This window comes from Dunckerocampus dactyliophorus, chromosome 12 (assembly GCF_027744805.1).
Source record: "Dunckerocampus dactyliophorus isolate RoL2022-P2 chromosome 12, RoL_Ddac_1.1, whole genome shotgun sequence".
Lineage (NCBI taxonomy): Eukaryota > Metazoa > Chordata > Actinopteri > Syngnathiformes > Syngnathidae > Dunckerocampus > Dunckerocampus dactyliophorus.
In genome coordinates, this window is record NC_072830.1 from 11,607,643 (window position 1) to 11,628,179 (window position 20,537).

General features: G+C 45.2%; 1 protein-coding gene across 8 annotated transcripts in view; it reads left to right on the top strand.

The window, feature by feature from the left end:
• Positions 1-20,537, top strand: part of LOC129191217 (kinase suppressor of Ras 1-like) — an 82,440-nt gene that overhangs the window by 40,160 nt on the left and 21,743 nt on the right. For 5 of the 8 annotated variants that reach the window (XM_054794368.1, XM_054794360.1, XM_054794365.1 and 2 more), the window contains exons 6-12: positions 11,455-11,538; positions 11,606-11,667; positions 13,017-13,123; positions 14,257-14,452; positions 15,293-15,350; positions 15,425-15,485; positions 15,683-15,892. In XM_054794368.1, the coding sequence (XP_054650343.1) occupies positions 11,455-11,538; positions 11,606-11,667; positions 13,017-13,123; positions 14,257-14,452; positions 15,293-15,350; positions 15,425-15,485; positions 15,683-15,892 (778 nt within the window). The remainder of the gene's footprint in view (positions 1-11,454; positions 11,539-11,605; positions 11,668-13,016; positions 13,124-14,256; positions 14,453-15,292; positions 15,351-15,424; positions 15,486-15,682; positions 15,893-20,537) is intronic. The other 3 variants (XM_054794362.1, XM_054794364.1, XM_054794361.1) reach the window with 3 other exon arrangements.

The window sequence follows — 20,537 nt, forward strand, 5'->3', positions numbered from 1 at the left end:
CATGCACAGAAATATTTGCAGATACACACACGCTGTTGAAACATTTACTTTTATTTTTCACCAGTCAGTGCAACATATGCACCGCAGATATGTTTACATTGGAGTGAACAAATATATGCTCACGAAACAGTAAACTGAAAAAGAAAATTGCAGAAAAAATGTGCAGATAAAATATATATAAAAAAATACATAATAAAAGAGAGGCAAGAAAAATTAGGCAGCATCTTGCCACACAGCTGGATCTGGCCACAACTCCTCGTCCACATCACAGGCAATATCTTCCCTTGCCAGACATGGAGGTAAAGAAGCGCCTTGATTGCCTTATCCACCCCTGAATGTCACCCACATCAATCTCATCACATGCCCATTCCATAGCCTGAACAACATGCATGCGCACAAAGAGATGCCAGGCGTATTCCTTTCAGTGCCATGCCCAAAAGAACTCACTTGTCTTTTCATAGTGCTTGCTTCCTGACTGAAGTGTTAACAAATAAGCATTGAGGTGTTTGGCCAGGCGCCACATATATTGGCCAATTAGCTCATGTACTGTCATTTTGAATGGCAGTGTTTTGAAATGGCAAACATGCGACCTTATGTCAGATTGTAGTTTTTTATGCAGAGAACCGTGTTCAGTGCATTTAAAAAGTACCATTTTGAATTGCAAAATGTGTCTAAAGCAGAACATGTGTTTAGAGTTTTGGAGACTTGAGAAGAGATTTTGCTCTCTGTGTGTCAGTTTAAATAATTGTGTTATGCATGTCATTTTAGTGTTTTAGCAATTAGAAAAAACTGTAACTCTTCATAAACTTTAATCACAGTGCCCTCTACTGGTCAAGCATGTAGCAGTATAAATATTGAGTTCCAAAAGGCAAAATACATGAAAATATAGACCAGTCAGCTTGCGTTCGTATCTCCGAATATTCGCAAGTCGGATGTTTGTAAGTTGGGGACCTAGTGTATACTGTATGTAATCCCTTTATCTACCGTTCAATAAAATACTGTAAAAATGGGCATATTTCAGACATTTCAAATGTTGATTAATCATAATTAATTCATTTGAAACCCATGATGAATCTGATTAAAAATTGTAATCATTTGACAGCACAAAAAAACACTGCTGCATCTTCTCTTCTGTTTCGGTCTGGCCACAGCACCTCATCCACATCACAGGCAATATCGCCTAGCTGGGCGAATCCAGCCATGAAAAGCATCGACTGCTATATCGCCACATGTGTCTTCCATAGCTTGGAGCAAGGGTATTGATGTATGTGGATTTAAGTCATACACGTTCCATCTCCAGGCAGAAAAAATTCTTCAATAGGATTGAAGAATGGAGAATATGGAGGGCGATAACTAAAAAGCGTGCGTAGCCAGTGGACCAATTACTAACCACAGCAGCCCGGTGGAAATATGTCATTGTCCTCTATTATATCGTTGTATTTGCCATAATGTAATGACGTTATTTTTTTAGGACCATGTTTATGATTGCACTTTTCAGTTCAGGAGGGACAGAAGACGGTCCCGGCCACCTTGTGTTGGTAATCTTTCCGTTCTGTAATACAAATAGAAAAATACTGTAAACACTGTGTAGGAATACCTATACAGTACATTTCCCAATATCATAAGTACTCTACTTGAATTATACTTTATTTTTACAGTGTTATAAAACATATGATATATTGATATGTAGTACTGCAATTTTCTAGTGTGAATAAATGTCTTACCTATTCTCATTTCGCAAAGTCCAGATGATGGATGTTACAATTTACATGCTCAAATCTGGCTGGACTCTTTGCCCAGCCTCCCTCATTATTAGACCATAGCTGACCACATAGTCAACCAAAGTGGCTCAGATCTCATCAGAGATTATAGTCCTTGGCCTTCCTCTTCCTCTTTCTTGTCCTCTCCGTCTTCCTCCTCTTAGTCTCATTCCTCTGGCTCTGCCTCTTATTCCAATGTTAGCATGCATTGCTCCAAAACAGAAGTGCTCACCTGTTTCCCTTTTATGCTAAAGCTCTGATTGCTAATTGTAAAACTATGTGACAGGTGTTTGCCCATGTGATGAGTCAGTGAGCATTGTAGAGAAATTAAGTTTAGAATTTTGACTGGCAGTGTGTTCCTTGTGAAAACAAGATAATTTCTTCATGAAGATTGTGCCAAATGCTGAGAATTGTGTGTTTTGTTTTGGAAAAAGTTTGTTTTTGAACTGAAATTTCAGTGCAAAGCAGGAATTGTGCTTGTAGTCAAGAAGAATTCGTTGGTGCATGAGTTACATGTTTCATTTCATTTTTTCTCAAGCACCAGTTTTTGTGTGTAAACAATTGAGAAAAACTGTAAGGTGGCCAGTCCTGACCTGAATCCTATTGAGATGTTGTGGCATGACCTTAAAAAGGCAGTCCATGCTGGAAAACCCTCCAGTGTGGCTGAATTAAAACAATTCTGCAAAGATGAGTGGGCCAAAATTCCTTCACAGTGCTGTAAGAGACTCATTGCAAGTTATCCTTATTATTATCTCTTATTATCTCTTATTATTATCTCTTATTGCAAGTTAAACGCTTGATTGCAGTTGTTGCTGCTAAGGGTGGTCCAACCAGTGTACAGTATTAGGTTTAGGGGGCAATCACTTTTGTCACACAGTGCCTTGGAGGTTTGTATATTTTTTTTCCTCCCTTAATAACAAAACGTTTCATTTAAAAACTGCATTATGTCTTCAGTTGTGTTGTCATTGACTTACATTCCACATGTCCAAAAGGAGTAGGAAGAAGCAAAGCTGATTTAATCCTATGCCGCATCCATTTTGAATCTGTTGCAGTACATTTATCCACTTCCTGTATTTCATATGTTATCTTTTTAATACATAGAAAATTGATAAGTAATGAATCCATGTGGTAATATAAATGTCTGTATTTTCTCACAATCATAATAAATAATAATCATATACAATAATCAGTATAACATAAATAAGTAAGAATAAATATAAACAGACACAACAGAACAAGTTCAAGACTCTTCTTCCTTGTATTTTGCAAACATTAACTGCTTGTATTGTTTCTTGAAATTGCTCACCATAGTGCTTTGTTTGAGTTCCTTACTCACTCCATTCCATAATTTGATTCCACATACTGACATGCAGTGGGTTTGTAGCGTTCTTCTCACGTATAAGTGTTTTAAGTTTATTTTTTCCCTGAGATCATATTTCTCCTCTCTTGTACAAAAGTATTGTATAACATTTTTGTGTAATATAATTATGCATTATTTTAGCTGTTTGAAAATTTACTAGATTAGCAAATTTTAAAATTTGTGATTTTAGAAATAAAGGATTTGTACTTATGGATTATGGATTATCCTCATTGATCTATTTTGCAGTAGATTCAAGATTCAAGAGTTTTACTGTCATATGCACTGTAAAACAGATAGTTCTGCTATGCAATGAAATTCTTGTTCTGTTCATTTTCCCAAAAAAGAAAGAAAACACAAGAAAATGAATAAGAACATAAGAAACATTAATACCAATAAATTAAGCAACAACAACAGAAGAGACATGAATCCAAGACACTTTCGTGCATCTATAGAAGCAACTAAGGATTTTGGTGGACATGCCAAATTTCCTCAGTCTTCTCAGAAAGTACAGTCTCCTTTGGGACTTCTTGCTAATTTGTTGGGTGTTGTGAGACCAGGTGAGGTCCTCGCTGATGTGTGTGCCAAGGAACTTGAATGTTTTCAACCTCTCCACCTCAGTCTCATCAATAAACAGGGGTCTATGCGGCTCCTTTTCCCTTGTTCTTGGGTCAATGATCATCTCTTTAGTCTTATCTGTATTGAGAAGGAGATTGTTATTATGACACCAAACTATGAGGTCCGCCACCTCTCTTCTGTATGATGTTTCAACACCACCAGTGATCAGGCCGATGACTGTAGTGTCATTTAATGATGCTGGTGTTCTGGGAGGCCACGCAATCATAGGTGAAGCGTGTGTAGAGGAGCAGACTCAGCACACACCCCTGTGGGGTCCCAGTGCTCACAATTCTTGAGCTGGATGTGCGATTGTAGACTGACTGACTGGGGCCTGCCTGTGAGAAAGTTAAACACCCAGTTACAGAGGGGGGGTGACAGGCCAAGCGTAAGGAGCTTATCTGTGAGTTTGTGGGGGCTGACTGTATTAAATGCAGAGCTATAGTCTATAAATAGCATTCTGACACATGTGTCCTGGCCCTGTAGTTGCGAAAGGGCTGTGTGGATGGCAGTGTTGACAGTGTTAGTGCTATAGGGCCCTATGGCACTAACTGTATTGTGATGAAGTGCTTTGAAAGGATAGTCATGACCCACATCAAAAAGAGCATCCCGGCCACTGTGGACCCTCTACAGTTTGCATACCGCCAGAACCGGTCCACTGATGATGCAGTCAACACTGCATCATTCAAGCAGGTGACGTTGCTCTTCTTGGGTACGGCACTATGGTGGTGGACTTAAAGCAGGCCGGTACAGATGCTTATGGAAGCGACAGGTTAAATATGTCAAAGCACATCAGCCAGCTCTGATGAGCAAACCCGAAGTGCACGGCCTGAGATGTTGTCTGGGCCTGCTTCTTTTCATGGGTTTGTTTTGTTCAGAACCCTGCGCACATCTGCTGATGTCAGCATGAGAGGTGAGTCCCGTGTGCCCAATCCCAGCCACCCTCTCTGCTCATCAGGAGTTTTGGTGTCAAAGCGTGCGTAGAACTCATTCAGCTGAGAGGATAAGAAAAGGTGCTAATGGGGAACAGCTGCAGGAGTCCAGTAGCTTCGCCCAGCTCAGGTGTCTGCTTCTGCAAGACCAGCATATGAGGCATGAGGGGACAAAACAATATATTGAAACAGTATAATGCAGACAAACTTAAAGGGAACAAACCTGCGTCACCATAGAGCGTGAGGGTGACCCGTGATCAACTGAGGTGGAACAGGAGGCACTGGCGGAGGGCTGAACTCACAGGAGGTGACCGGCTTGAGGGATCTTCAACCGGGCCAATACCGGGTTCATATGGGCCGACAAATCTGGGTGACAGTTTCCTGGACTCCACTGCCAGGGGGAGGTCCCGGGAAGACAGCCACACTTTCTGTCCCGGTTTATAGTCGGGTGCCGCCTTCCTATGGCGATCGTTCAATCTCTGGTTACGTTTGGCTGTGCGGGTGAGGGCGGCTTGGGTGTTGCGCCAGACCCGGTGGATACGACGGATATGGGAGACCAGTGATGGTGTGGCACCTCCTGGCACCTGGGATGGGAATATTGGGGGCTGGAAACCATAGACTGCCTGAAATGGGGACACGCCCATGGAGGAACACACTGGCGTGTTCCTCCAGCCAGGGAAGGAAGACGGACCACGAAGTGGGGGTTTGGTGAGCCACACACCGAAGGATAGCCCCCAGGTCTTGGTTGACCCATTCCGTCTGGCCGTTTGACTGGGGGTGATAACCCGAGGACAGGCTGGCGGTGGACCCCAGGGCCTGACAGAAGGCCTTCCATGTGGAGGCGGAAAATTGTGGACCCCGATCGGACACAGTATCACTGGGGATGCCATGCGGGCGGACCACATGCTGGACCAGAAGCTTGGCGGTCTGCATGGCGGAGGGAAGCTTGCGAAGGGGGAGAAATTGGGTGAATTTAGAAAACCTGTCCACGATGGTCAGAATGACCAAAAAGCCTTTTGATGCAGGGAGTGCAGCGACAAAGTCCAGGGAGACCGTGGGCGGTGGGGGATGGGGAGGGGCTGCAGGAAACCCGCTGGGGCCTGGTGGAGGACTTGCTTCGGGCGCAGAAGGAACAGACCGCCACAAAGCGCTTGGTATCGGCATGGAGCGTGGGCCACCAAAAATGCTGTGAAAGAAGGAACGCCGTCCGCCTGGCTCCGGCAAGCGAGCTTAGAGCCCCGGCAGGGCAACCGGTAGGTGGAGGTGTGTCCCTCACTGCCTCAATGACCTGCCTCTCCAACTCCCACTGGACGGCACCGAGAATCCGGGTCTGAGGAAGGATGGTTTCGGGGCAGGGATCCTCAACTGGTGGCGCAAACATCCTAGAAAGTGCGTCCGGCTTTCCATTGCGCGACCCAGGACGGTAGGTGAGGGTGAAGTCAAACCTTGTCAGGAATAGGGAACACCGTGCCGGCGTGGATTGAGGCGTTGGGCGGAGCAGATGTAAGCCAGGTTCCTGTGGTCCGTGTAGATGACAAAGGGATGCGATGCTCCTTCCAACCAGTGCCTCCACTCCTGAAGGGCAAGAACCACTGTCAACAGCTCCCTATTGCCAACATCATAGTTGCGCTCAGCGGGCAACAGACTCCTGGAGAAGAAGTCGCAGGGGTGCAGCCGCTGATCGGTGCTGGAGCGCTGGGAGAGCACGGCCCCGACTCCCGTGTCCGAAGCGTCAACCTCGACAATAAAAGTGAGAGAGGGGTTAGGGTGGGTAAGGACAGGAGTGGAGGTGAAAAATTTCTTAAGACTACTGAAGGCCAAGTCAGCGCCAGGAGTCCATGAAAATGGCACCTTATAGGATGTGAGCTTGTTCAGAGGTTCAGCCACTTTACTAAAATCCCGAATAAAGCGCCGGTAAAAGTTTGCAAACCCAAGGAACCTTTGCAGAAGCTTCCTGGATGTAGGAGTGGGCCACTCGACCACTGCTTGGATTTTAGCAAGATCTGGTCTAACTTGCCCCTTCTCCACAATAAAACCCCAAAAGGAAAAAGGAGGTGTGTGAAAGGAGCATTTTTGAGCCTTGACAAATAACCGGTTCTCTAGGAGGCACTGAAGGACGAGCAGCACATATTGACGGTGAAGCTCAAAAGAGGAGGAATAAATAAGTATATCATCGAGATAGACAAAAACGGACCGATCTAACATGTCGCGCAGGACATCATAAATGACGCACTGAAAGATCGCGGGGGCATTGGTGAGGCCAAAAGGCATAACGCAGTACTTGAAGTGGCCTAAGGCGCGGAAGTCAACACATGGGCGAAATGTGCCATCCTTTTTTTTTTTTTACAAAAAAGAACCCTGCTGCCAGCAGGGAGGAAAAGGGTCGAATGTGCCCCGCAGCGTGGGAGGAAGAGATGTACTTCTCAAGCGATTTCTGTTCAGGCAGAGGCATGTACAGCCGCAAGGAAGCACAATCGTACGGGCGGTGGGGAGGGAGTGTCATAGCACGATCACTGCTGAACACCTCGCTAAGAGTGTAATACTGCCTGGGGACTAGGAGAGGTCGGGAGGCGCAAGCGCGGCAGTGCTGGAAGAAGAGATGGGAGGAGAAGCCAAGCGTAAGCAGTGTGAGTGGCAGTAAGTGCTCCAATTATTAATCTTAAGTGTGGACCAGTAAATAAGATTACTGTGATGTTGCAGCCAAGGGAGACCTAGAACGACGAGGGCGGAACGAGAGGACATGACAAAAAAGGAAATGGCTTCGTGGTGATTACCCGAGAGGAGGAGCGACGCGGTGTGTGTCTGATGCGTAATGTTCGCAAGGGGACGTCCATCAAGCGACCGAACGATTTTGCGTCTGTCAACCAGCTCAACCGGGATCTTAAGCTGTTCCACTAGCCCACTGTCAATAAAGTTCTCATCAGCTCCCGAGTCCACTAAAGCACAAATGGGAAAAGACCCCCCCTCCCCTCAGGACAGCGTACCTTCAACCTGCAGGCGGCCCACGGCTATAGTAGAGGCGGAGCGAGGCGATGAGGCCTGTCCTGCCGGGGTGGAGTTCGGCGATGGAGGCGAACGCCTGGGTCGAGGGCGGTGGGAGCAGCACGATATGGGGTGGTCCACCACTCCGCAATACAGGCACAGCCGGAGCGACAAACAACGCTTCCTCTCCGTGGCCGACAGTCGGTGGGCTCCCAGCTGCATGGGAATCCCCTCCTCTCCTCTCCGACTGAGCCCCCCGAGAGAGTGAAGCAGGAAGAGGCACTCCTGACCGTGGGGTGACAGCCTTGTTGTGCTGTGGCGCCTCTCTCGTTGTCAGGGGCATTCTTGCAAGCGACCGTCCAGCCGGATGGAGAGGCAAATGAGCTCCTCGAGAGTGCGGGTCTCGTCACGGGAAGCCAACTCGTCCTGCATGCAGGAGTTGAGGCCGGCCAAGAACCCGCAGCGGAGGGCCTCATCATTCCAGCCGCTTTCCACCGCCAGGATGTCGAATGTTATTGAATAGTCGGCCACTGAGCCAGAGCCCTAGCGCAATGCCACGAGCCGTAGACCCGCTTCTCGCTCTCTCATAGGGTGGTCAAACACATTATTTCCTCCATGAACATGGGCAAGTTGGTGAGGAGTTCCGGCTTGCACTCGCATACTACCATTGCCCATTTTGCGGCGCGGCCTAATAACAGGCCAATAATGTAAGCCACCTTGGCAGAGTCTGAAGCAAAGGTCTGGGGTTGTTGGTTGAAGATGAGGAGGCAGTGATGTAAGAAAAGCCGCCACCCTCCAAAGTCCCTCTTACACCTGGTAGGGTGTGACAGGTTGGGTTCACGGGCCTGTTGACTGGAGGTGGGAGTGCCGCGGGAACCGGAGCCAAAGGTGGGAGAACCCTGTCATGCGGGCGTGCATGTCTCGGATCAGAGGAGGAAGGTCCACCAACATCTGCTCGTGGCGAGAAAGCATCTGGCCCTGGGCCTTGTGGGCAAACTGCACATGTTCCTGCTCTGTGGGATCCATATAATGGCTAGATTATTCTGTCACGATGAAAGGCGATGTGGATGAATCACAAGAGAGTTCCAGCAGTGAGAGAGGTTTAATAATCCAAACAGAGGAGAAAAAACAAGAACCGAAGGCAACGGCGCACAAAACAGGACAGGCGCCGTGGATATACCAGAGACACAAAACTATCTTCGGCAGTTTCCACCGTAGGAGCTGGATGGGCTACTGGGCCGCAGGACGGCAGCTGAAGCACCTGAGCAGAGGCGAGTGCAGAACACAGAACAAACATGCAGCAGAAGGAGCAGATAGGAGGAATAATCCAGCGCTGGCCAGGAGCACCTGTGAGGATAATAAAGGGTGCTATTGGGGAACAGCTGCAGGAGTCCAGTAGCTCCGCCCAGCTCAGGTGTCTGCTTCTGCAAGACCAGCATACGAGGCATGAGACGACAAAACAATATATTGAAACAGCATAATGCAGACAAACTTAAAAGGAACAAACCTGCGTCACCGTAGAGTGTGACATATATTACCTTATATAGCTTATCATATTATCATATTACCTTATAATTTTCCTATGCATGTTAAACTAGCAAAGACTACATTTGTAATCAAGAAGTAAACAAATTAAGTAGTAAAGTGCTCTGCAGAAGTATTGGAACAGTGAGGCGAATTCCTTTATTTTTGCTGTTGACTGCAAACGTTTGGGTTTGACATCAAAAGATAAAATAAGAGCAGAGAGCAACATTTGAGCATTTATTTCCAGATATTTACATCTGCACCTTTTGACTGAATGATATACTGCTCACAAAAATTAAAGGACGACTTTTTTTATTGGGCCTGGCATGAATTGAATTAAACCTGTCTGATAATTTTCTGGTTGGTTAAGCAGCTGAGGGCCTCGTTAATCAATTTCAGCTGTATTGGTGTTCATGGAATTAACAACAGGTGCACTTCAGTGGCAACAATTAGAAAACCCTCAAAACAGGACTGTTTTTACATGTGGAGGTCATTTCAAGTTTCTCCCTCTTGATCTTTTTTGACTGGTTTTCCACTCGTGCTGATTTTGGCTTGCGTAATTATCTCTGCTGGCAGTATGAGGCGATTCCTTAACCCTACAGAAGTTGCACAGGTTGTCCAACTTTTCCAGGATGGCACATCCACACCTGCTGCAGCAAGAAGGTTTAATGTGTCTCCCAGCACAATCTCCAGAACATGGAGGAGATTTCAGGAGACCGGTGGTTATTCTCGGAGAGCTGGACAGGGCCGTAGAAGGTCCTCAACCCTTCAGCAGGACCGATACCTGCTCGTTTGTGCAAGGCGGAACAGGCTGAGCACTGCTCGTGCCCTACAGAATGACCTCCAGAGGGCCACTGGTGTGAATGTCTCTACCCAAACAATCAGGAACAGACTTCATGAAGGTGGCTTGAGGGCCCAACGTCCTGTAGTGGGCCCTGTGCTCACTGCCCAGCACCGTGGAGCTCGACTGGCATTTGCTCAAGAACACCAGAATTGGCAAGTCCGCCACTGGCGCCCTGTACTTTTCACAGACGAGAGCAAGTTCACCCTGAGCACCTGTCATCGACGTGAAAGAGTCTGGAGAAGACAAGCAGAACATTATGCTGCCTGCAACGTCGTTCAACATGACAGGTTTGGTGGTGGGTCAGTGATGGTCTGGGGAGGCATATCCATGGAAGGATGCACAGACCTCTATTGCCTAGGAAATGGTGCTCTGACTGCCATAAGGTATCCTTGGACCCACTGTCAGACCCTACGCTGGTGCAGTAGGTCCTGGTTTCCTCCTAATGCACGACAATGCCCGACCTCACGTGGCAAGAGTATGCAGGCAGTACCTGGAGGATGGAGGAATTGAAACAATTGAATGGCCTTCACGATCCCCTGACCTAAACCCAATAGAACACCTCTGGGACATTATGTTTAGGTCCATTAGGTGCCGCCTGGTTGCTCCTCAGACTGTACAACAGCTCAGGGATGCCGTCGCAGAGATCTGGGAGGAAATGCCACAAGACACCATCCGTCGTCTCATTAGGAGCATGCCGCGACGTTGTCAAGCATGCATACAAGCTCGTGGGGGCCCCACAAGATACTGAAAAGCATTTTGAGTTGCATAAATTAAGTTTTGGAAAAAATGGACTAGCCTGCCACATCTTCATTTCACTCTGATTTTATGGTGTCTACACAATTGAGCCCTCTGTTGGCTGAAAACTTTTATTTCCATTAAAAGACTTGGCATCCTTTTGTTCCTAAGACACTGCCCTGTCGTTATTTGTATAGATATCCAACTTCATATTGACATCTGATGTATCTAATGTGTTTTTTAAAGTGCTCCTTTAATTTTTGTGAGCAGTGTATATGAGTAAAAGTATTGGAACAAGTGACTGACAGGTGTGTTTTGTTCCCAGGTGTGTTCCATTACATGACTTACTCAATCATTAAATAGCACTGACTGTCAACCCTCACTTTCAGATTGGGTAGGATAGATTTTACCTGTGTAGAATGCATGCATTTAGAGGTGAAAAGCAACATGAAAAGCAGACAGTTGTCTCTGGGTGTACTGTGTTTTCTATATTTTTCTACCTGCATGAATAGGTCCAAATTAAATTCACACTTGTGCACGCCGTTCTTCAACTCCATTCCACCCTGGAAAAAAGACTATTTCAAATAAACCATTAAAAGCATAAAAATAATGATAATAAAGAGGATAAGCGATTAAATAAAGAAATGAATGAATGAAGAAGGGTGGATGGAAGATGTCATTAATTGTGTGTGTCCGTACTTTCAGGTTTTCAACAAAATCTTGGCTCTCCCAGACATGCCAAGTGTGTGGCAAGAATATGATGTTTGGTGTCAAGTGTAAACACTGCAAGTAAGATGCTTCATATCCACCCTTTGCTTGTTTGATGAATGTCATACTTCCATTTTTCTCTCCACAGATTAACATGTCACAACAAATGTACCAAAGGTGCTCCGTCTTGTCGGATATCATTTCTCACATGTAAGCAACATGGAATGTATGAACATACTCAATTCACACTTCCTCTATGCCAATAGCTCGCATATTCCAGAAATGACAATAAAACACAGTAAAATTAGTCACATGATAGCATTTGACATCCTGGCAACGTCAAGGGATTTTACCCAACAAAGTTTCCTCAGTGGGAGTGCTCCTCAAATAGGTCAGTTTCACCTCCTCTTTCATTTTGAAATACTTCTTCCCACTCAAAAATAAATAGGGTGGATCCACGTACATTTGCAATTCAACATTCACGGCCCCGCAATTTTGCTGATTTTTGGTAAAGTAGATTTTTTTTGGAGGGGGTCCGATAGTTATTGGGGCAAATATGAGGTAATTACGACGTCATGCCGATAAATCCGATAACATAAAAATAGCTCAAATAACCGATAATTTAAAAAATCAAGCGCTCCATTTTTCTGCTGCCTGTGATGTTAACGGCCTGTCATAACTTCCCTTGAGTTCACTTGTAAACTAACATTCACTTTCCGAGGAAGACATTTGGCGTGCTCGTTGTACCAAATGCTACGCGATGAGAGGGGGAAAAAGACATTGAGCACACAAAAAAACAGCTACCCGAAAATCAGCCACCCAAAACGCCAGCGCTGGTGTCACACCGGCTGCTAGGAGCATGTGTCCGAATATAGTGCACTTTGCAGGGCCACAGCAGGTGGCTCCGTCTGGTTCCCCTGATAGTAGTGATATGGTAGTGGTAATGTCTTGATATTTAGATATTGGTATCACATCGGTCTTGAGAAGTAGAAAGTTATCAGTATCAGTATTGAGTTTTGAAAAAAAAGATAATGTGCCTCTCTGATTTTGTTCCCCTTTTTCCAAAGAAAACACATCTCATTCACCCCAAGTGAATAATAAATACATCATAATACAGGCAAACATAGGCTGTACTGTCCCGTGCAGGGCGGACCGAACGGTCTGGTATAGTGTAACGCTGCACTCCTAGGTATTACGTATACATTTTATACTTTAAATGCAAGTGAGGCATAATTAGGGATTAAACAATGTCGATTGAAGAGAGAAGGGGAGAGTTCTAGAGCAGAATCCAATCTAATAATTACAACATCCATACATTTTCTATACCACTTGTCACCACGACGGTCATGGGTATGCTGGAGCCTATCCCAGGTGTCTTCAATGCGAGAGGCGGGGTACACCAATAAAACTTGAAAAAGAAAATGGAGTGCTATTTGTTCATCTGTGTCAGTGGTTGCCACATATTTGCAGTAGGACCTACAAACTCAACCCCGGCAGTAAAGGAGTGCGGAATACCTTTTGTGTACATTCATGATGTTCCTGTTTTATGTGACGTGTAGTGCCAAGGATGCGCAGAGCAGAATCAGTGCCGTCTGATATCAATAATCGAATTGATCACACAGCAAAAAGCCCTCTTCAGTTTGGCACTTTACCAAAGGCCAAAAGGGTATGTATAAATTGTGCCAGGGATCTTTTCAGTCACCATCCTTTTGTTACTTAAGGCTGTGTCCCACTGCGCTGTTTAACCATTCTGTCTGAAAAAAAATCTATATGTTTTTTATTGGACACGCTCATCATCGCTCATCGTGTGGAATCTTACTGCTTCTTGGACTTGGACTTGGACTTTTTGGCTGTTGGTCAATCGGACAACTCATTGTCATCCAGCCATGGAACTTATCATACGCAACATGACAACATTTTGATAACAATAGCATCAAAAAATTGATATTTTCACAGCCATGACATGTTTTATACTCACGTATTTCATGTTGGCAGCCCGTCATCACAGTCCCTTTCCTGCAGAGCAGTGAATGGGCACTTATGGTACTCAACACACTCCTTCTACACTACCTCCAAGTGTGATAGTACTCCAAAATAATAGTATTCCAATATAATAGAGATCTGAAATAATATAAGAACGGTCGTCTGGAACCAATTGTGTTCGTTAGTTAGTGTAATTAGTGTTAGTGTAATACTTAGTATATAAACTTAGTGTAATATCAAAACGTACGACATGTATCGTCTAGGAGCTATGACTGTTGTGATGAGGTAATGGGTGAAGATTGGCCTCTTATCTTAAACTGGATGTTGAACTACGCAATTCCGATGTTTTTTAGTCGTTTGGTTTGTTACTCATACTTGAGCAGATATTTCTCATGTGTATTTGAGCTGCATGGCTCAGGTGGGGGCGGCATGGCTCAGGTGGTTGAATGCTCGTATCCCAACCTGAAGGGTGCGGGTTCCGTCCACCGTCCTCCCGTGATCATGTCGAAGTATCCTTGGTCAAGATAGCGAACCCCCAGTTGCTCCTGATGCTGCGTCATCAGTAGGTAAACGTGCTAACAGTGTCAAAGTGCTTTGAGGGCCTTGGAGGTGACAAGTGAAAGGCCATTTACCATTTAGACCGTTTAGTCGTGATGTTGGCGCTACCGTCTATGTCTAAGAAATGTTAATTTTCTGCCGTGTGATGTAAATATTTAGCTATAGGCAGATGGAATCGTAAAAAGGCAGTATGGGACAGAGCCTTAAGATGTGGGACAGGTAAGGGCAATCAACACGATTGTGTGTGTTTTCACACAGGAGCCTCCTGTCTCTTCCATCCAACTTGACTCCAGTAGTAACCCATCATCAGCCGCCTCCTCCACACCTTCCTCTCCAGCACATTCCCAGCGGAGTAACACTCCCAGTGTCAGTGCCACACCCCCACTTAACACATCACCTGAGTCTTCCTGCCATGACAGCTTTCACTTCCCAGGTCAGCCCACTGTACACACTGGTGAGTGTATTTTGTCTTGTTTTGGAGCAGGCTACTACTTCCTGCTTCATGAGAATGACAAACAGACAGGGGGTGTTATTATGATTACGTTATGTGGCCACCCTCCGAGACAAAGAGACTGTATCACTGACTTGTTCTATGGAAAAGTGAACCCTCTCAAATGAACCTTCTTCCTGCCTGTTTGGAGGCGAGAGACGAGGAGTTGAGGCTATCAAAATTATCCATTTCATTTTCATGTATTTGTGTGATGAATTATTAATTTATTATCGTCCCGGGCCAAGTGCCCACATTTTTTTTTCAGAACGAGAAATCTTGTCACGTTTTGATCTGGTGAGAGCTTGTGACACCCCTCGTAATCATACATTCCTGTATCAGCACCTTGATCTTGAGCTTCACAAACATTTAATGAATTCTTGCTTGGTCCATGTACCACCCATCTACACTTAGGGAGAAATCACTTGTGTATTAATCCTGCTTTTTTGTATACACCCTATTTACTGTGTGTGTGTTTGTGTGTGTGTGTGTGTGTGTGCGTGCGTGCGCCTGCGTCTGTGTGTGTGCATGTGAGTGTGAGTGTGACAGAGCAAGCTAGAGGGAGAGCTAGAGAGCTACAGCTAAAGAGAGAGCTAGAGCAATAAGAGAGAGCGATAAGAGAGACATAAAGAAAGAGCAAGAGAGAGCTGCTGAAACGTTAAAACTTCAAAAGTGTCAATGGATCTTGGAGCACCCAAAAATCTGTTCCATGTGTTTGTTTATTGCTCACATGCATTACAACCTGACAAGGAACAGCAAAAAGAGAATAATCCTAAACTTAATTCTTTTTTTCCCCGCTGTCAATAGATATTTCTGATTCAATATGTTCTGGTGGTCAGCAGTTTGACACGTCCTATGACTCTGGGTAAAGGCACACAGTAGTAATGAGACCAACTTTACTGTGGTGTGTAATATTATTTTTTTGAATAATTTCATCAGAGAATCCCAGACAGCCACCACACAGATGCAGGTAAATGCAGATGAGGACAGGACAGGACAGGTGAGTAGTGGCAGTTTAAGTTACACACAGCACAGTCATTGGTTATGTTCACAAAAAGTACATACTGGATTTATATAGCGCTTTTGTATGAACATATTATTCATTCACTCCACAGTCACACCAGGGTGATAAACTAAATATGTATTTTCTCCAAGCTTTAATGAAGAATTTCAAGCCTTCACTGTCTTTGGTTTTAGTCTCAGGACCAGGAAACAGTGGTCAAGTATCTAACTGAGGATGACTTTGATGAAGATGGACTGCAAGATCTGGCCGCATCAATCTGCCGTCGTGGGACGGCTGGGCGCTGGAGGCGGAGCATCAACTGTAAGGCTAGTCAGACCAGCGTCTACCTGCAGGAATGGGACATCCCGTATGAGGAATTGCAGCTAGGAGAGCTTATAGGCAAGGTGAAGACCAACATATGTTTTCCATATTCTTTTCAATCTTGTGGCATGAACAAGACGTTATATGCAACTGCGAATCGGCTCTCATCATTCACTAAAGTCTTTCAAAGGACTGGACTCGTTCGCGATCTCTGCTCTAAAGACATGAAAAACTTAAAGTTAATATAATTTGCAGTGCATTTTTTTGACCTACCTCAACCATGGCGATGGACATGCTTTGTCCTCAAACTCTGCTTCTTCTACACAAGGTATGTCAGTGGGATGGGCAAACCTGATTAGATCCTCAGTTGACGTCAGCAGGCCTCTGTACCCACTGTGAACAGTACACTACTTCCCCTTTCTAAAGTGTTGGACGGTTTGTCGGCGCCGACCGAAAATCATGCTCCATGGCTTCACCAAAGACTTTCTACACCAGAGTTTTTAGTTCAACCCGCACTGCCTGTCCTGCTGGTACTTGTCAGCTGCTGCAAGACTCCCACAAGCCATACATGCTCAGTATCACAGGATTGGATGCAGGCAAAGTTCTGCTGGAGGTGAGAGTTGAAGACTCGACCAATGAGAGAGTCGGCCAAACATTCCCAGAACACCCTCACTATAACGTTTGGACCTGCCAGGGGCCTCACCTATAAAGCTTGCATACGTACAAAACAGGGCTGAAAAGTTGCCTATGCCGTTTTCCACACAAAGTATGTGATCTATAAAAACACAACCTGGCACCTTTGTAGCTGGCGTATGCACTTTTTAGAGACATGGAAAAAAGGCGACACACATTTTAAGTGGTGAATTACGCACGACATAGGGTTCTAAGGGTTTTAGGTTTACAAGATATAGAGCTAATATGTCCTCAGTGCACTGTTTCTTGTTTTTTGTTTTGGACAATTTCTCAGAAAATGAGTTTTTCGTTACATATGTCAAGCATGTCATCAATAGCATTTACTGATTGTACCATGCACGGCCGTTGTGTGAACAGTGTCAAGGCCGTGTGTGTTAACTTAGTCTTTCCTTTTCCACAAATGATGGGGTTTTCTTTTGTTTTGCTTTGAACTAACACAGTGTTAGTTCCTCATAAAATAATTCGGATATACCTAATATTTTGATGGTGTTAAAATCATCATTACAGTAAATATTTTTGAAATATCGGTGTGGAATTTCAGCAATTAATTTTTGACATAACGTCATTCCTGTTTTGAGTCTTTGTGTCCAACTTTAAATTAAACTGATTTTGCGATGCTTATATAGATCGAAAATGAGGTATCATCTGTCATTCAATCTTTGTTTTATTTGTTATGCCACTGCTGCTTTTTGCAGTATTTCCACCTCCATTTTCGTGAAAGTCTGCTTCTTCATCCTCGTCATCTTTCAACCGTGATTCCAATGCAGTCAAGGCTCTTTAAATATAGACGCCACATTTACGTGTCAGTTTGCATTCACCTTCTATGGTGAAGTGGAGGTGTGGAACGGGCGTAACTGGAGGCGGAGTTGCGTACACGCACTTCTACCCAAGCTGGAATCTATGAACCACAAATCAGAATCAAACTTGTCACTTACACAGAGGTATAAGCTAAATTGTGCAATCACCCTTCCGTACATATACAACATACCATACAATATGACAGTGGGTAGATAGGACAGGATGACTGGGTGATAAAAGGGGGCAGAGGAAAGGGAACAACAAGTGGAGAGAGGAGGAGAAAAAAAAAACAATTCCAAACTACGCCCCTGTGGGGGAGTACAGTGTGGGACTGGCAAAAAATCCAGCAAAAAAAGTACAAATAAACACACTTTACAACATGAACATGGAAAGGGGAGTGAAGATGTTCCAGCGCAGCGCGGCAAATTGTGTGAATGTGTGTGTACGCCACTTTTTATAGGTCGGAATATTTTTGTCTGTACGCACATTTTGGGTTTCTGGAGTACACAGACTTTTAGTCAGATTTCCACTCACATTTTTATAGATGAGGCCCCAGGTCTGTCCGGCATCTTCCCCCACCATCTAATCCAACTGGTGGTGACCAGTTGACAGCTTTGCCTTTCTCGTCTCCCATGTATCTAAAATATGCAGACACAGGTCGATGATACGACTAGGAAGTCGATCATAGACTTGGATTGGTGTCCTAAGGTGCACTTATGGACCACCTTATATTCGAACATGTGGTGTGTTTTGGACAAACTGTGGTTATGCCCCTCCAGATCACACACATTGCCAACATGGACACTGAAGTCTCCCAGTAGAACTACGCAACTATGCTCTCCAGCACACCTCTGATGGACCCCTAGAAGGCTGTGTACTCTGAGCTGCCGTATGCCGTGCATATGCATATACTGTATATACGACAGTCAGGACCCTTTCCCTGACCCCAAGGCATAGGGATGTAACCATTTTGTTCACTAGGGATGACTCCAATGATGATGACTCAGGCTCCTCTGTTCCATGTTCCAAGATCCAGATTTGGCCGATGAAGACCAGATCACCCAGGCACCCGTCCTTGACTGATCCAACACATAATGTACCAGACCTTTATGTTTACCCCAGTAGGTGGTGGGTCTACAGGTGGAGATCCCAAGCTTTTTCCGGCTGGGCCCAGCCAGGCCCCATGGGCCTGATCAGCAGGCATTCACCTGCGAGCTCTTCCTCCGTGCCTCACTCCAGAGTAAGACCCCAGTGTCTCACGTCCGGGCAAACTGCGGTCTCCCTTTAAGTTCTTTTCTATGGGATGTTCCGAATCACTGTTTGTCTGTGCTGTCACCTAGGACCTGTTTGGTCACTCCAACCTCTTTACTCAGGTAATTATATACAGAGTGGATGTTGTGGGACTTTCTTAGTTGACACGTCTCTTCCACATTGCATGGAAGTCGGCAACAATGCGTGTGGATTGGCAGACCGGGGTAGTGGGCCCCCTTTTCAAGTAGGTTGACCGGAGGGTGTATTTATATCCAAAGGGGGATCACACTCCTCAACCTCCCTTGGAAAATCTATTCCAGAGTGCTGGAGAGTGCTGCCAACAACAAGTCAAGCCTGTTCCTGGTGAATGCTGGCCATCTGCCAAGGCTGGCCTTTGTCACGGGTTCTGTTCATTACAGAATTTCTAGGTTCAGCCAAGGCATTGAGGGTGTCCAGTTTTGCGGGCCATAGGACCTTATAGGGCTGGGCAATATGGACCAAAACTCATATCCCGATATATTTAGGTTGAATATTGATATACGATATATATCGCAATATTTTTTAAACACAGTGAGTTTAGACAAAATCAAAGCCAAATATGTGTGTCAATTCACAAGGCATTTTTTTTCAGTGTTGCAACGGGGACCAGATCCTAGCAATGTGATAGGAAATCTTTAACTTTTCTTTTCATGAGGTGTGCGGCAGACAGCGCTCAGCTTCACACATTCGTCGTATTGGAGTTTGTGCCAAGTTTCAACGTGGTGAAAAACATTTTTTTATGCTCTGAATTGGAAGTACCTCCACATTACTGAGCTACCGCTTATTCCTTGCTGGACTGGAGCCACCGGGCTTCTGCTCCGTCCTCCTCCCTCTCCTGCATGCAGAGATACTGCACAAATCCAGCCTATATCGATATCAACAATATAGTTGGTTTTGATATCATGCTTAAAGTCAATATCGATATTTTAAAACCATTGCCCAGCCCTCGGACCTCATTTCTATTTGCTGATGAAATGCCTAAATGCCTCATCAAGCTTTGACATTCAGCATTAACTCAAGCAGTGCACAGGTAAGTGTGAAGCTTCTGGGATGAAACTCAGCAGCTGCAAATCTAAGGCCATGGTTCTCAGCCAGAAAGTTGGGAGTGAGGTCTTGCCCCAGGTGGAAGAGTTCCAAGGTGGAAGAGTTCAATTATCTCGGGATCTTGTTCACGAGTGAGGGATGGCTGGATCGACAAGTGAGACAGCACAGTGTCTGCAGTAATATGTCCGCTGTACCGGACCATTGTGGTGAAGAAAGAGCTGACCCAGAAGGCAACGAACGCTTTACTGGTCTATCTACATTCCTACCTTACCTATGGTCATGAGCTTTTGATCATGACTGAAAGAGCAAGATTGTGGCAGATATGAGTTTCCTCCTTAGGACTCACGCTAAGATATAGGGTGACCAGGTCGGTCATCTGGGAGGAGCACAGAGTATAACCGATGTTCCTTCACATCGAGAGGACCCTTTTGACGTTTCTCTGGCATCTAGCCCTGATGCCTCCTGGGTAACATCCCTGGTGAGGTTTTCAGGGTGTGCCCAGTCAGGAGGAGACCCCGGGGCAGACCTGGGACATGCTGGAGGGATTATGTCTTGCAGCTGGCTTGGGAATGCCACAGTATCCCTCCGGTGCAACTGGAGAGGTGGCCACAGACAGGGAAATCTTCCCTGCTGAAGCTGCTGCCCCCGTGAGCCGGGCCCAGATGAGGGGAACAAAATGGATGGATGGATAAATGTTTCCAAATGGAATAAACGAAACCATTACCAGTCATCAATATACACTCCTGATCAAAATCTTAAGACCAGTTGAAAAATTGCTAGAATTTTCATTTTGCACATTTGGATCTTAGTGAGGTTTTAAGTCGAGCTAAATATGTAATAATAATGTAATAATATATGCTAAAACAAGAAGGGGGAGTGAGACAAAAAAAATTGGACCTTGTA